Here is a 15,776-nt window from a genome sequence, read left to right on the forward strand (position 1 = left end):
ATTTATTTAACAGAGAAAGAGATCAGAGGTAGGCAGAGAAGCAGGCAGAGAAAGAGGGGAACCAGGCTCCCTGCTGAGCAGAGAGCCTGATCTGATGCGGGGCTCAGTCTTAAGACCCGAGACCTTGTCCTGGGCCAAAGGCAGAGGCTTAACCCACTGAGCCACCCAGGCGCCCCGGAGAACTGATTTTTCTACTCCTTTGTGATTTCATATTGGAATAGTTATTTCTCAACTCTTCATTCCTTCAACCAGATTTTTTTTTTTAAAGGGATATTTCCTCTTATAATCCACTCTTTTCAGCACAACCTCATGATTCAGTTTAACCAAGGAGGTTCTGAAGTCAAGTCTCTTAAATATCAGTCTCCCAAAGTACTATACCTAAGCAATTAAAAATAAGGTTTCTGTGGTTAGATAATTTTGAAAAATATGTTGTATGTGGAATTCTACTCTGTGAGTGGCAATGCCTGTTCATATTTAAAGGTTTTGAGGAGACCTATAGGAAAGAAAATTCTAGTATTTCAAAACTCTATGCTTTGTAAACTTACTTGACCACAAAATTTTGTTGTTGTTGTTGTTGTTTAAGAAAAAGATTATGTACTGGGGCACCTGCGTGGCTCAGTGGGTTAAAGCCTCTGCCTTTAGCTCAGGTCATGATCCCAGGATCCTGGGATCGAGTCCCGCATCGGGCTCTCTGCTCGGCAGGGAGTCTGCTTCCCTTCCTCTCTCTCTGCCTACCTCTCTGCCTACTTGTGATCTCTGTCTGTCAAATAAATAAATAAAATCTTTAAAAAAAAGAAAAAGAAAAAGATTATGTACCTAACATACTTCAGAGCGTTCTTTGGTAAATAGATTGATCCAAAGTGTCTGTACACTCTACTAATCTCTGAATGGTGTTAGCTAAAAATGGCTTAAAATGTTGGCTCCTATTCAAGGGTATTTATTTATTTATATTTATATTTTTATTTTTAATTTTTATTTTTTTACTTTTTTATTTTTTATAAACATATATTTTTATCCCCAGGGGTACAGGTTTACACACTTCACAGCACTCACCATAGCACATACTCTCCCCAATGTCCATAACCCCACCCCGCTTCTCCCAACCCCCCTCCCCCCAGCAACCCTCAGTTTGTTTTGTGAGATTAAGAGTCCCTTATGGTTTGTCTCCCTCCCAATCCCATCTTGTTTCACTGATTCTTCTCCTACCCCCTTAACACCCCGTGTTGCATCTCCACTTCCTCATATCAGGGAGATCATATGATAGTTGTCTTTCTCGGATTGACTTATTTCACTAAGCATGATAAGGGGTATTTATTTTATAGCAAATAATTTTGAAGGTAAAGCCATTTGAAGTATTTAGGAGTGACACTACAGTTTGGGCATAATAGATGGTAACAAAGACACTGGCACTTTGGAGACTCAACTTGGACTTTCCCAAATCACATTCACTGCTGTTCTACCGCAACAGCATATACCAGTTAACCGTGGTTTGGAGATGGAAAAATTAAGGCATTGAAGGCACTTGCCTGACGTTACACAGCTATTTCAAAACCCAGTATGTTGGGTACTTTTTTTTGGTATGTATTTTCCCTTAACACTCCTATTTCCAGGTAAACATATAGAACAAAGTTAAATTTGTATTGTTCACATATCTACATTTTTCTTAATAGAAAGATTAAGTAGTTTAAAGGTCAAAGTTAAGAGTAGCAAAATAATGCTTTCTTGGGCAATATTATTTTTCCCCCACCAACGTAAGTAATCATGGGTTTAATCATAAATTTTAGGTGGCATCTGCTTATTTCAAAGATTTTCATCTACTGTTAATTGGAGTCATCTGTTTAGCAACATCAATAGAAAAATGGAATTTGCACAAAAGAATTGCCCTGAGAATGGTGATGACAGTGGGTGTGAACCCAGCATGGTAAGTACTCGATTTACTCTTCCAGGTTTACTTTCCAAACAGATCATATTTTTGCAGAGCAAATAACTAAATAAGTAATGCACATCCAAGCAAGCATTCACATCACAGTAAAATTCATGCCTTTCTTTCCTTTGCAAATATGAAAAGACTATAAAGTGCACTGGAGTTGTAGGAAGAAACAACAACAACTTTTGGGTCTAATTACAGGTAGATTGGAATAAGTGCACACACCTTTCATGCACAGTAGGAGCCAAAGCTGAGAGAAGTCTTGAACCCCAACAGACAAGATGGTAGACTTCAGAGTAGATTTCAGTTATTTGTGGTTTATTTGGCTGATTACACATTCAAGACTTGTTCAAGAGCATTCTTCATCATGGGGAGGGTGTTAAGAACCAAAGACAAAGACATTACTGACAAAATACAAACGTGTGCAGAAACATTCCAAGGTGAACATTTTTCTTTTTAAATGAACTGTTGCAAACTGAAGCAATCAGTTAAGAGATTTCATCCACAGAATGTGAAATCACTCAGTTGACTAACTTTCCTCACTGAAATAAATGCTTTTTTCCATTACATTAATTGGTTACTTTAGTTTTAGATCTAACTCTTGTTAAGAACATAGATGTGAGCTAATATTTATTTATTTATTTATTTATTTATTTATTTCCAGTGTCATAAACACTTACATGATAGTGTTAAGCTCTAAAGTATTAAGTGGTTCTTCCCTTCTCATTTTCTTTGAAAATAAGAAAATTTGAATTATGTTGAATTTGAATTATGTTGCATGATTCATTCTAGAATATATCTACGTCTGTGTTGATCATTTATGAATCAAATAGTTTCATTAAATATGAAGAATAACTCAGATGAGACAAATTTTTTAAATATTTGCTACTTTAAATGTTTATACCATGAATGTGTTAAGGAAATTCTGCTCTTGAAATGAAATGGTATTCCATGCCTCTTGGGGTGCTATAGATATGTGTATCTTTTCCTTGACCATCTGCTCCCTGACCACAGGGGATGGGATAGTAAACCATGCAGTGAAGCAAGAGTCCTGTCCTTTATACCACTGAGTGGCTTTGCAACTTAAGGCATTTTCACCACACAGAAAATGTGCTCACTATCTTTTTTTTATAGGAAGATTTCATGTCTTGCCAATGCCTTAAATCAAAAGTATTTCTAGTTTACTTTTTTAAAAGCTTCTTTTATTTATTTTTCTCTTTTCTAGACTTTTTAAATTTAAATTTTATTTTTTAGTGTTCCAAGATTCATTGTTTATGCACCACACCCAGTGCTCCATGCAATATGTGCCCTCTACAATACCCACCACCAGGCTCACCCATCCACCCACCCCCCGGCCCTCTAAAACCCTCAGTTTGTTTCTCAGAGTCCATAGTCTCTCATGCTTCGTCTCCCCCTCTGATTTCCCCCCAATTCACTTTTCCTTTCCTTCTCCTAATGTTCACTTTTTCTTGACAATCATTTCCTGTTTAAACAGATATCTAAAGAGTTTTATTTTGTTTTACATGTAGAAATTGTTCACCTGATCTGAACTTGAAATTTATAGTGTAGAATTTGTCTTGTAGATCCACTTTTTTTCTTTTCTTGTCTCTTCTTTCTTTTCTTTTTTTCTTTCTTTCTTTCTTTTTTTTTTTTTTTTTGTAGATCCACTTTTAAAGGGAGTCATAGAATTTCATAAATGGCTGCATATGGAAAGATGTGCTTCTGAATGATTTTCTGGGATCTCCCACTCAAAAGAGATCAAATTTTTTTTTCGCAAGTATGATTTTTGAAAGCTTCTAGATATGATTTAAAATCCTACAGTCTTAGGTGTTATTTTTAAGGGAGAAGAAGTACTTTGTTTATAAGAGAAGACAATGTAATACATCTAGTCCTTGACCACAGGCAAGAATGTCAAATTCAGGAAAGCATAAATAATAGAACCTACAGAAAATTTTGAAACCTCATTTTTGCTAGTCATTTTAACCATTTCCTCCACCTACCATATATTGAACCAGAGGAATCAACAGGAAAAAGTAGATTTATAAATAATTTCTCTCCTTGCCCTCGTTGACCCACATACTAATAAACAGAGATGTGACCAAAAGATGAAAGAAAGAATAAGGGACCCTAAATTGAAAACTGATTGCATTACATCTTACTAGTATTTCAAGGGACGTGTCATCTGTAAAGGGCATTCAAATATTGGTATAATACTACAAGCTATTCTACCATCTACTGACTTGCAGTTTGGTAATACATGTCATCATTTTTCTGTTTTAAGGGAAGATAGTTTATGGTTCCAGGGAAACAAATCTGATAAGAACACCACTCTTCCACGTGCTGCTCTGATTCCTATCTGGCTCTGACTGTACTCAGGGTTCACCCTCAGAGAGGAACCCTAACTTAAGTGTGTTTTGAAAAAATTCCCAACTTACAAAGAGCATTCTTTACAGTTAAATAATACAAAGCAGTTAAGCTGGAGAGCACAGCTCGTATTAAAGGCCCTCTCATTTCAGGCTGACATTGGGGTTCATGAGCAGTACCGCCTTTTTATCCATGTGGCTTAGCAACACCTCCACGGCTGCCATGGTGATGCCCATTGTTGAGGCTGTGGCACAGCAGATCATCAGCGCGGAAGCCGAGGTCGAGGCCACTCAGATGACTCGTATCAGTGGATCAGTCAACCATGGACTGGAAATTGATGGTATCACATGTTGAGATGCTGCAGTAGGGTCTAATCATTTGGGCAGTAGGCAGAAACTCAAGAATTCTGGCTTATATTTTATTAACTGTTCATATGTGCATGACATGAATTTAACTCTCTCTTTTCTGTATTTCCCAATATTATACATCACCCAAATATTTAACCTTCAATTAATGGTCGAATCTACATTCTCTGGACAAAAAGGAAGAATGCCCTTTCTAGCCTCTAGTCAGTCTGATGGAACTCTCTCTCTCTGTCCCTCTCAGTAAACCCGAGGTTACTCTTTCATACTGAGCTAACATAATAATAGTGAAAATGGGCATAATAGTGGGAATCTTTAATTCCTACATTCTGTTTGGAAAGAGCATTATATTTGGCTGTGGTTATTTCTAGCTCTGATAAATTGCCTTGATGGAGTGGAAATGTTGGGGTGATATTTGAATTTATAACGTACTTGATTAAGATGAATGTTATGTCAGTTCAGGTGAATTTGTTTTCCGTTTCTAGTAATGTTTTCATCTTACACACACATACACACACAGATAACCCTTTAAATTATTTTTTCTTTTATTTAATGTTTTGCAGAAGTTGTTGAAACAAATGAGAAGAAAGAGAAACCAATACCAGCTCCAGGGTAAAGAATATTGACATTTTGATTAGGATTTTCTAAATTACATTTTAATAAAATTATAAACTGGGTCAATTCATTTTTCAGATACAGTAATGATGCAGGAAAAATTTCAAGCAAGACAGAGCTGGAAAAGGTACATTAAATGTGATTCTTTCTAAATAATTATATGTGATATTATATTAGATCTTCAGTTAGAGATGTAGGCATTTTATTTTTTATTTTTTTATTTTTTTATTTTTAGAGAGGGAGTAGGGAGGGGCAGAGGAGAAAGGAGAGATACAAATCAAAGCAGGTCCCAAGCTCAGTGCAGAGACTTTCATGGGGCTCAATCTCATGACCCTCAGATCATGACCTGAGCTGAAATCAAGAGTGTGATGCTTAACTGACTGAGCCACCCAGGTGCCCTGAGAGGTATGCATTTTAAAATCTGTTCCTTCCTTCCTTGTCTATAAATTCCTTTGCTTGCCTAAGTCAAAGCACTGTATAATGGTTTAATAAGCCCTCATAGATAGACATAGGCTAAAATCAACCTGCTGATAGAAAACTTTTTGGGCTTTGAAAATAAGCATTGTTTTTCTTCTTTTACTTAATTCATGATGATGGGAGTTAGCATATATAGTTCATGGTAATGGGAGTTAGCATATGTAGCTAAAGAACTATAATTCCAATCTCAGAACATTGTTTCATTTTTTTATTAAAATCTTATCAGCTCCATAGCCTGATTTCCATTAGGACTATTCTCATTTCTTTCAGGTTATAAACTTAGAGCAACTCTTATTCATGTAATTACAACCCTGTTATCTTTAGTGTACCCACTAAAAAAATTCAGTGCAGAATTTATGAATCGCTACTGTCAAATACAGATGGAGGAGTTGTAGTCATTCTAGCTATTAAAGGAAGGAAGGAGACTTTTGTAAACCATCCCATAAAATTCATTTCACCAGAATAAATCAATATAAAAATTCTATACTATGTTGTATTGGGAGTAATAGATCTTGAGATCACTGAAAAATAATCCTGCATAGAAACAGTTTTCCGGTAACCATGGCATTAGGAATAGGAGAGTGGGGCATATGTTCCTTCCTCAGGCTATAATGCATTTACATGCAACTCAGTAGGAGAAAGAATACCCTCTTGTTGTTTACAGAAATCTTCAAGGAAAGAGTGTCTTCTCCTTAAAGAGAAGACAAATAACAAGGATAAGTTTTAAGCTATTAGTTACCGGGTTTTAATGATGAGAATTGAATATATATTTCTGAAAACATTATCTTTAGGAATAGAAGTAATTCTCTTAAAACAGAATCAACAGCATGTGAGGTATATTACAGAAAAACTCATTAAAAATGAGCTTTAAAAATTCTGAAAATTGGCAAACATAAACAGAAAGAATTGCACTCAGTAACTTTCTCATGGTCATATTTAGAAATCCAGTTTTCTGGCATGTTGCCTACATTTTGGGTCAAGCCCCTTCAAATCAATTTGACATCCAACACTATCCTCAGCATTACAGGAAGATCCACTGATGAAAAGACCTGCTCCTTCCTGTAGGCAGCTAGAGTCTGGTGGGGAAGAAGGGCTTTAAAAATGTGTGACATAAATCCTATAACAAAAGCAGGCACAGAAGCTCAGTCTTCCAAAGGTGGAGCAGGTAGCTCAATCAGGGCATGTTGCAGGAGGGGGTATGAGTAAAAGAGATTTGAGTTCGGGAGGAGAAAGCACACTCACTCAGCAGAGAGCCAATTCCGTGCATGCAGGAACCAGGTTTACTTTGTTCACAATCTAATCCCCTGGCACACTTCATGGCCTAACACAGGGTAGGTATTCAGTAGATGTCTATCTTGATTAATTAATTAATGAGTGAAAAGATAAGAGGTAGTCTAATTAGAAAAAGCAATGTGTTCAAAGACCCAGATAGGCAGAGAGCAGGACTTTTTCAGAAAACGTCTCCACTGCAGGTGCTAGGGATGAATTGTGCTATGTGAAATGTCTAGATAGCTTGAGTTGTGTTAAAAATAGTTGGTCATGCCACGCCAAAGAGTTTAGAATTTATCTTAGAGAAAGTAGGAATATTTGAAACTGGAAAAGAGCATGGTAAATTCTTCCCATTGAGAAACTTAATATGGCAACACTTTGAAGGGCAGAGATTGTAGGTCTAATTGGACTTCTTGATTAATTAGACTTTGAGGACGAGAGAGAGAAAAGTATAGAAGATGCCTCCACTAGACTAAAGTAGGTAAAGATAGGCTGTGATGCCACTGATGGAGATAGGGAACACAGAATGAGGATAAATTTTCAGTGGGGGAAAAGTAAGGTAAATTTGGGTACATTTTAGGCAATAAAGATTGAGTTCTGAGTTTGGGAGAAAAGAACAAGCAAGGCCTTTGAACAATGAATCTGTGGTCTTTCTAGAACTCAGTGTATAAAATTCAGCTTTGCGTGAAAGAAAAATTAAAGGATAACTATTTACATACAAACGTGTTCCTTATTAGAGAGAAGATGAAAGTCTTACTTGCTTTTGGTGTCACATTAAAAAGTGTTGTCAAGACCAATGTTAAGGAGTATTTGCCTGTGTTTTCTTCTTGAAGCTTTACAGTTTGGGGCCTTATGTTTAGATCTTTAATCCATCTTGAGTCAATTTTTGTGAGCAGTGTAAGATAGAAGTCCAATTTTATTCTTCTGCATGTGGTTATCAAGTTTTCCCAGAACCAGTTATTGAAGAGGCGATCCTTTCCCCACTAAGTATCTTGACTCCTTGTCACATATTGGTTCACTGTAAATATGAGGATTTATTTCCGGGCTCTCAGTTCTGTTTCATTGGTCTATGTGTCTATTTTTATACTAATTCTAGACTGTTTTGATCATATAGCTTAGTAATATAATCTGAAGCCAAGAAGTGTGATACCTTCAGCTTTGTTCTTTCTCAGGATTGCTTTGGCTATTCATGGAAATTAATTTCATTTTTGGTGGAAAGAAAATAAGGGTTTGAAACTGAAATGTATCAGATCTAAAATTCTTGTTAATAAAACTGAAAATTTCTGATATAGATGGTAATGATAGTTTTGCCATTGCTGCTGCTGCGGGTGGTGATGATTACATGTTGGTTTTGAAGATGGCGGATAGTCAGTAGTCCCTCAGATTCCAGAAACTGATTTAAGAGTAGTCATATTCCAGTGCATCCTACCTAAAAACAGATGTTTTCCATGACTTGCCAAGTTCTCTTCTTATTATAGACCATGACCCAAACATTAACAGAGCTCCCGTTTGTGTCCAGAATAAGAGTGGTGGGTAGGTACTTAGCCTGTAAAACTTGCATGACTCCAAAAGTAGTTAACATATTTTTTGAAAAGGAAAGGAACAAAAAGAATGGAATATCCTAAAGAGACAGTGGCAGTACAAGGAGAAATATATTTGTCAGTTTCCAGCATGAAGCTCCAGATGACTGAGAAAACAGTCATCATCCCTCATATTACTTCCATAAAAAAATGAGTTCCAGATATCTGAAAATCATTTTTTACATGCCAAAAGAATAATCAAGTTGCTAGATTCTTCCCTTCCTCACAAGCACTATAGTATCATTCAAAGAGATACCCCAGATTTTTATACTAGCTCAATTTCTAAACCTCCAGCCATCTTCAAATGAAAGGAATTGGAAAACCAGTTTGCTTTTAATGAAAGGTCTAAGATAATTGTTTTCCATTCATCTTAGATAGTGTGTAGTTCTCCAAGAGGAAAAATTCAAAGGAAAAATGTCCTTGAACAAATTAAATCTTGTTTTTTTAATTAGGTACTCAGTTTGGAGGTGAAAATGCTTGGTTTTGAAAACCAAAATCTGTAAGGAAACACTGTTTAATGCTCTCAAAGAATTCAAAGAACCATATTAACAGTAATAAGCACAGCTCATAATATCATGGTCTAGAGGCATTAATTCTGCCAAGTTAGGGGATATCAGTTCTAGAATATCTGGTGTCCAGATCAGACATAAACAAAAACTTGTTCTTGGTTGCCCTTCCATTCGATACTGGATGAAATTGGGTGGCAAAGCCAATTATTAGGGCTGCTCAGTCCTCACCTGACACAGCCTAGCTATCTTCTTTCACTCACTCAGCCAAACCCTATACTTTATAGAGAGATGAGGATAGAAAAAGAGCAGCATCAAAGTATGAGAGATAACAAGTATTGGCAAGCATGTGGAGGAAGGGCAACCCCTGTGCACTGTTGGTGGCAACGTAAACTGCTTCAGCCACTACAGAAAACAGTAGAGAGGGTCATCAAAAAATTAAAAATGAAATTACTATATGATCCAGCAATCCCACTCTGGAATCCAAAGGAATCGAAAATGAGATTGCAGAGGGATAGCTGCACTCCTGTGTTCATTGCAGCATTATTCACAGTAGCCACAATATGGGAAAAGTGTCCAACCAATGGGCAAATGGATGAAGAAGAGTTGTTAGGAATATACAGTGGACTATTATTCAACCACGAAAAAGAAGGAAGCCCTGCCATTTGCAACAACATGGATGAAATTTGAGGGCATTATGCTAAACGAAATAAGGCAGACAAAAAATAACAAATACTGTGGTATCACCTTATATGTGGAATCTAAAAAAATAAAAAGTGAAACTCAAGGGAACAAAGAGTAGAAAAGTGGTTGTCAAGGGCTGAGGGGTGGCATGAAAACTTTGGCTATAAGATGAATAAGGTCCAAGGCTATAATTAATGTAAAACATGGTGACTATACTTAACACTGTTGTATGGTTGAAGTTGGTTAAGGTAGTGGTATTTGAATGTCTGACAAAAGAAAAGAAAGAAAAAAGGAAGTAAGGAAGGAAGGGGGGAGGGAAAGAAAAATAGATACGTGAGGTGATGGATATGTTGGTTGGTCGGACTGGGGTAATCTTTTCATAATGTATGCTTCTGTCAGATCACCATAACTGTACACTTAAATATCCTATAATTTTATTTGTCAGTTCCATCTCAATAAAGTAGAAAGCAATTGTGGGATATTTTAAGTGTCTATCAATGTGATGTACATATTAACAGTGAAAGGATTCCCTCCATCTAGTTTATTGGCACCTAGATGTTTTATCCAGTTTAGGCATTCACTTTTTTTTATTATGTTCAATTAGCCAACATATAGTACCTTATTAGTTTTTGATATAGTGTTCATTTCACATATTTATCAAAAGATGTCTGTGTGTGTGTGTGTGTGTGTGTGTGTGTGTGAGAGAGAGACCACATTTGAGTTCTACATTCTTGACACATTTCAGTTGTGCAGTGCAGTGTTGTCAACTTGCCAAATTTAGCATTCAATCTTTAGTCCTTTTTCATCTTATAGCTGAAAGTTTGTACCCTTTAAAGATTTTATTTGACAGACAGAGATCACAAGTAGGAAGAGAGAGGGCGGGGTGATGCAGGCTCCCTGTTAAGCCGAAGACAGAGGCTTTAACCACTGAGCCACCCAGGCACCCCATTTTGTACCCTTTGTATGGTCTTTTTAACTGTGTCAGTTTCCTATGCCTCTGGGAATAGGAGAAGTTGAACTTTTAAAAGAAATCATAACTATCTTATTTACTAAGCCAATTAGGAGAGCACACCTCATTCAAGCATTTGGAAACCTCATTATCAATGTTATTATATCAGAACTGGAGGAAATAATGCAGAGTGAAATAAGTCAAGCAGAGAAAGTCAATTATCACATGGTTTCACTTACTTATGGAACATAAGGAATAACATGGAGGACATAGGGGAAGGAAAGGAAAAGTGAATTGGGGGAAATTAGAGGGGGAGACCAAGCATGAGAGACTGTGGACTCTGAGAAACAAACTGAGGGTTTTAGAGGGGAGAGGGGTGGGCGGATGGGTGAGCCTGGTGGTGGGTATTAAGGAGGGCATGTATTGCATGGAGCACTGGGTGTTATATCCAAACAGTGAGTCTTGGAACCCTGCATCAAAAACTAATGATGTACTCTATGGTGACTTACATAACACAATAAATATATATATATATATTTATAATAATACATATTATTATAAATATATATTTTATATTTATTTATAAATATACATTTAATATAAATTTATATATTTATTTATATATTATTCTATCAGAGCAAAAGATTAAATTTCTGATACATAATAGGGATCCAGTATCCTCCACAATCAGTATAGACTAAAGTGAAGTTGAATGTCTCCATGGATAAGTACGTAAAACCTAATTCATCTAAAATTACACCAGGTGTATTTTCTGATGAAAAAAGGGACTAATGGTATACTATATGTTGGCTAATTTAACATAATAAAACAAAAAAGGAACTGGGTGGCAACAGTTGGTGAGGTAAATTCACTTCTGAATGAAGAACGTTTTTTAACATTTATTTTAAAAAAGAGAAAGAAATCACAGCAGTAAACTGTGAATATGCCCTCATTACAGATTTTAATTTTTATTTCAGTCAAAGCCCTAACTCCATTGCTATCTGTACTTAGCTGTGTTTCTGCAAAACATTTTGTTGTTAAAAAAATGATTGGCTGTTGATAATAGCTTTTGTCCCATATATCTTTCACCAAAATGTAGTTCTTCACATTTGAAGTTATTGATATATCATCTAGAAAATAACATAAGGTCAGCCATGTTGGAAGCATCTGTACTTTCCTCTAAGTGTATGGTAAGCCTCCCACACTATAATTTATTCTAATACTATATTTTGTTTTTTAAAATCCTCAGCAGTGTTTTTCTATGCATCTTCCAGTAGGATTTCCTTACAAAGGAACACATTTATTTTACTTAATCCCCAAATTGTTTTAATGTACTTGATTATGAAGTATTTTATACGTACACATATTTTTTAGAGATTTTATTTATTTACTTGACAGAGAGAGAGATCACAAGTAGGCAGAGGCAGGCAGAGAGAATAGGGGAAGCAGGCTTCCCGCTGAGCAGAGAGCCTGATGCGGGGCTCGATCCCAGGACCCTGAGATCATGACCTGAGCCAAACGCAGAGGCTTAACCCACTAAGCCACCCAGGTGCCCCTATACATACACATACTTACAAAATAAAACAGAAAATTTTAAAGAATATTAAAATGCATAAAATGATATATTTCACATCCCAGCTTAATAAATTTCAAGAAATCTCCATGAGCCACCCAGGCACCCCTAGAAGTATATTTTAAAATTTGAAATAAATGAGGCTTTTGTAACTACTTTTTTAAAAAATTTCTGACTTAATTTTACTGTGCTCAGAAATTGGTGTGGGGGCGCCTGGGTGGCTCAGTGGGTTAAGCCTCTGCCTTCTGCTCAGGTCATGATCCCAGGCTCCTGGGATCGAGCCCCACATCAGGCTCTCTGCTCAGCAGGGAGCCTGCTTCCCATCTCTCTCTCTACCTGCCTCTCTGCCCACTTGTGATCTCTCTCTGTGTCAAACAAATAAATAAAATCTTAAAAAAAAAAAAAAAAAGAAATTGGTTTGTATGACCTCAGTTCTAAACTTGTTGAGGCCAAATTATAGGCTAGCACATGGTCAATTGTGATAAATATTTCACTGTGCTTATAAAGAATTATTTATTCTCAACATACCAGTGCAGTATTTTACAAACGTAAAATAGATCAGTTTCCAAGTTGTTTTTCAAATCTTCTACGACCTAATTTTTTGTCTACTTAACCCAGCAATTAATGAAACTCTTTGGTTAAAATCTCCGTCTAGGACATGAATATGTTTATTTTTCCTGCTAGTTCTATCAGTTTTGGCTTCTATATGTTTTTCGATTATTTAGATTATGTTATTGTGTCCCTACCAGTTTAGAATGTTTATATATTCCTGGTTAATTAATGCTCTTACCATTTTGCGGTGCCCCTTTCAATGTATAATCATGTTTTTGGAGTCTTAGAGTTTATTTGTGTGATGCTAATGCTGCAATTCTTTTTTTAATTTATTTTACTTTATTTTAAGCTAGTATAGTTAATATACAGTGTTCTATTAGTTTCAGGTGTACAATATAGTGATTCAACAATCCTATATATTAGTCAGTTTTCATCATGATAGGTGTACTCTTAATTCCCTTCATCTATTTCATCTATCTCTTCACCTACCCCCCATCGTAATCATTAGTTTGTTTTCTATAGTTAAGACTCTGTTTTTTTTTTTGTCTCTTTTTCTTTGTTCATTTGTTTTATTTCTTAAGTTCCACATGTGAGTGAAATTGTAGGATGTTTGTCTTCCTCTGATTAACTTGTATCACTTAGCGTTATACCCTTTAGATCCATCCGTGTTCTTGCAAATGACAAGGTTTCATTCTTTTTTTGGCTTAGTAATATTCCAGTGTATGTATCCAAGGTTTCATTCTTTTTTTGGCTTAGTAATATTCCAGTATTATGTATCCAGTAATATTCCAGTGTATATACATATATATATGTATATATATATGTATATATATATATCATATAACTATGTACATATATATATGTATATATATGTATATATATATATGTACATAGTTATATGATCTCTATCACATCTTTGTCCATTCATCTACCAATGAACACTTGGGCTGATTCCATAATTTTGCTATTATAAATAATGCTTCAATAAACATAGCAGTTAGTATCTTTTTTAATTACAGTCTTCATATTTTCTGGGTAACTGCCCAGTAGTAGAATTATTGAATCATATGGTAATTCTATTTTTAATTTTTTGAGGAACCTCTATAGTATGGACATTTTAACAGTATTTGTTCTTCAATCCATGAGCACAGAATATCTCCCCATTTTTTTCTATCATCTTCAATTTCTTTCATCAATGTTTTACAGTTTTCAGAGTACCAGTCTTTCACCTCCTTGGTTAAATTTATTCCTAAGTATTTTATTATTTTGGTGCAATTGTAAATGGGATTGTTTTCTTAATTTCCCTTTCTGCTATTTCATTATTAGTATATAGAAATGCAAATATTTCTGAATATTTGTTTTGTGTCCTACAACCTGATTTAATTCATGTGCCAGTTCTGATAGATTTTTGGTGGAGTCTTTTGGGTTTTCTATATATGGTATCATGTTATTTGCAAATAGTGAAAATTTTACTTTTTCCTTACCATTTGGATGCCTTTTATTTCTTTTTTGTTGTCAGATTGCTGTGTCTAGGACTTCTAGTACTGTGTTGAATAAAAGTGGTGAGAGTGGACATCCTTATCTTCTTCCTGATCTTAGGGGATAAGTTCTCAACATTTTTCACCACTGAATATGATGTTAGCTGTGGGTTTTTCCATATATGGCCTTTATTATGTCGAGGTATATTCCCTTTCTAAACCTTCTTTATTGAGAGATTTTGTAATGAATGGATACTGTACTTTGTCAAATGCTTTTATTTATTTATTTATTTATTTATTTATTTGCATCTGTTGAAATGACCATACGGTTTTTATCCTTTCTCTTATTGATGTCATGTATCATGTTGGTTGACTTGCAAATATTGAACCACACTTGCAGATGGTAAATATTTTTTTAATGTATTGTTGAATTCAGTTTATTAATATTTTGATGAGGATTTTTGCATCTATGTTCGTCACACATATTGGCTTCTACTTCTTTTTTTTTTAGCCTCTGATTCTCTTTTTTTGTAGTGTCTTACTCTGGCTTTGGTATGAGACTATCCTGGCTTTATAGAATGAATTCAGAAGCTTTCTTTCCTCTTCTATGTTTTGGAATAGTTTGAGAAGGATGAGTATTAACTCTTCTTTAAATGTTTTGTAGAATTCACCTGTGAAGCTGTTGGGTCCTGGACTTTGTTTTTTGAGAGTATTTTGGTTACTGACTCAATTGCCTTGTTGGTAATTGGTCTGTTCAAATTTTCTGTGTCTTCTTGATTCAGTTTTGGGAGGTTATATGTTTCTAGGAACTTATCCATTTCTTCTAGGCTGTCCAATTTGTTGGCATATAAATTTTCATAATATTCTTTTATAATGCTTTGTATTTCTATGGGGTCAGTTGTTATGTCTCCTTTTTCATTCCTGAATTTGTTTATTTGCATCCCCTCTTTGTTGTTGTTGTTGATGATGATGAGTCTGACTAAAGCTTTAACAATTTTGTTAGTCTTTTCAAAGAACCAGCTTCTGGTTTCATTGATCTGTCCTACTGTTTTTTCGTTTTTATTTTTTGTTTTGTTTTTTAGTTTCTATGTTGTTTATTTCTGCTCTAATCTTAGTTATTTCCTTTCTTCTACTGGTTTTGGATTTTGTTTGTTGTTCTTTTTCTAGCTCCTTTGGGTGTAATTTGAGAATTTTCAAGGATATCTGAGAATTTTCTTGCTTCTTGAGGTAGCTATATATATTGCTATATACTTCCCCCTTTGAACACCTTTTGCTGCATCCCAAAGATTTTGGACCATTGTGCTGTCATTGTAATTTTTCTCCATGTATTTTTAAATTTTCTCTTTCATTTCTTGGTTGACCATTCAGTATTGCCTGGTGTGTTATTTAACCTCCATGTATTTGTACTCTTTCCAGATGTGTGTGTGTGTGTGTGTATGT

The 15,776-nt window shown here is 35.3% G+C and overlaps 1 protein-coding gene and 1 long non-coding RNA gene across 3 annotated transcripts in view; one reads left to right on the forward strand and one right to left on the reverse strand.

Annotated features, from left to right (window-relative positions):
• Window positions 1-15,776, forward strand: part of LOC116568657 (solute carrier family 13 member 1) — a 323,245-nt gene that overhangs the window by 233,537 nt on the left and 73,932 nt on the right. For both annotated transcript variants that reach the window (XM_032304209.1, XM_032304211.1), the window contains 4 exons: window positions 1,785-1,921; window positions 4,444-4,631; window positions 5,217-5,265; window positions 5,347-5,395. In XM_032304209.1, the coding sequence (XP_032160100.1) occupies window positions 1,785-1,921; window positions 4,444-4,631; window positions 5,217-5,265; window positions 5,347-5,395 (423 nt within the window). The remainder of the gene's footprint in view (window positions 1-1,784; window positions 1,922-4,443; window positions 4,632-5,216; window positions 5,266-5,346; window positions 5,396-15,776) is intronic.
• Window positions 1,141-9,803, reverse strand: LOC116568665. The gene is made up of 3 exons (XR_004276720.1): window positions 9,722-9,803; window positions 2,149-2,152; window positions 1,141-1,152 (listed from the first exon to the last, which is right to left on the reverse strand). It is a non-coding gene; the product is annotated as an uncharacterized LOC116568665 (long non-coding RNA).

This window comes from Mustela erminea, chromosome 11 (assembly GCF_009829155.1).
Source record: "Mustela erminea isolate mMusErm1 chromosome 11, mMusErm1.Pri, whole genome shotgun sequence".
Taxonomy (NCBI): domain Eukaryota; kingdom Metazoa; phylum Chordata; class Mammalia; order Carnivora; family Mustelidae; genus Mustela; species Mustela erminea.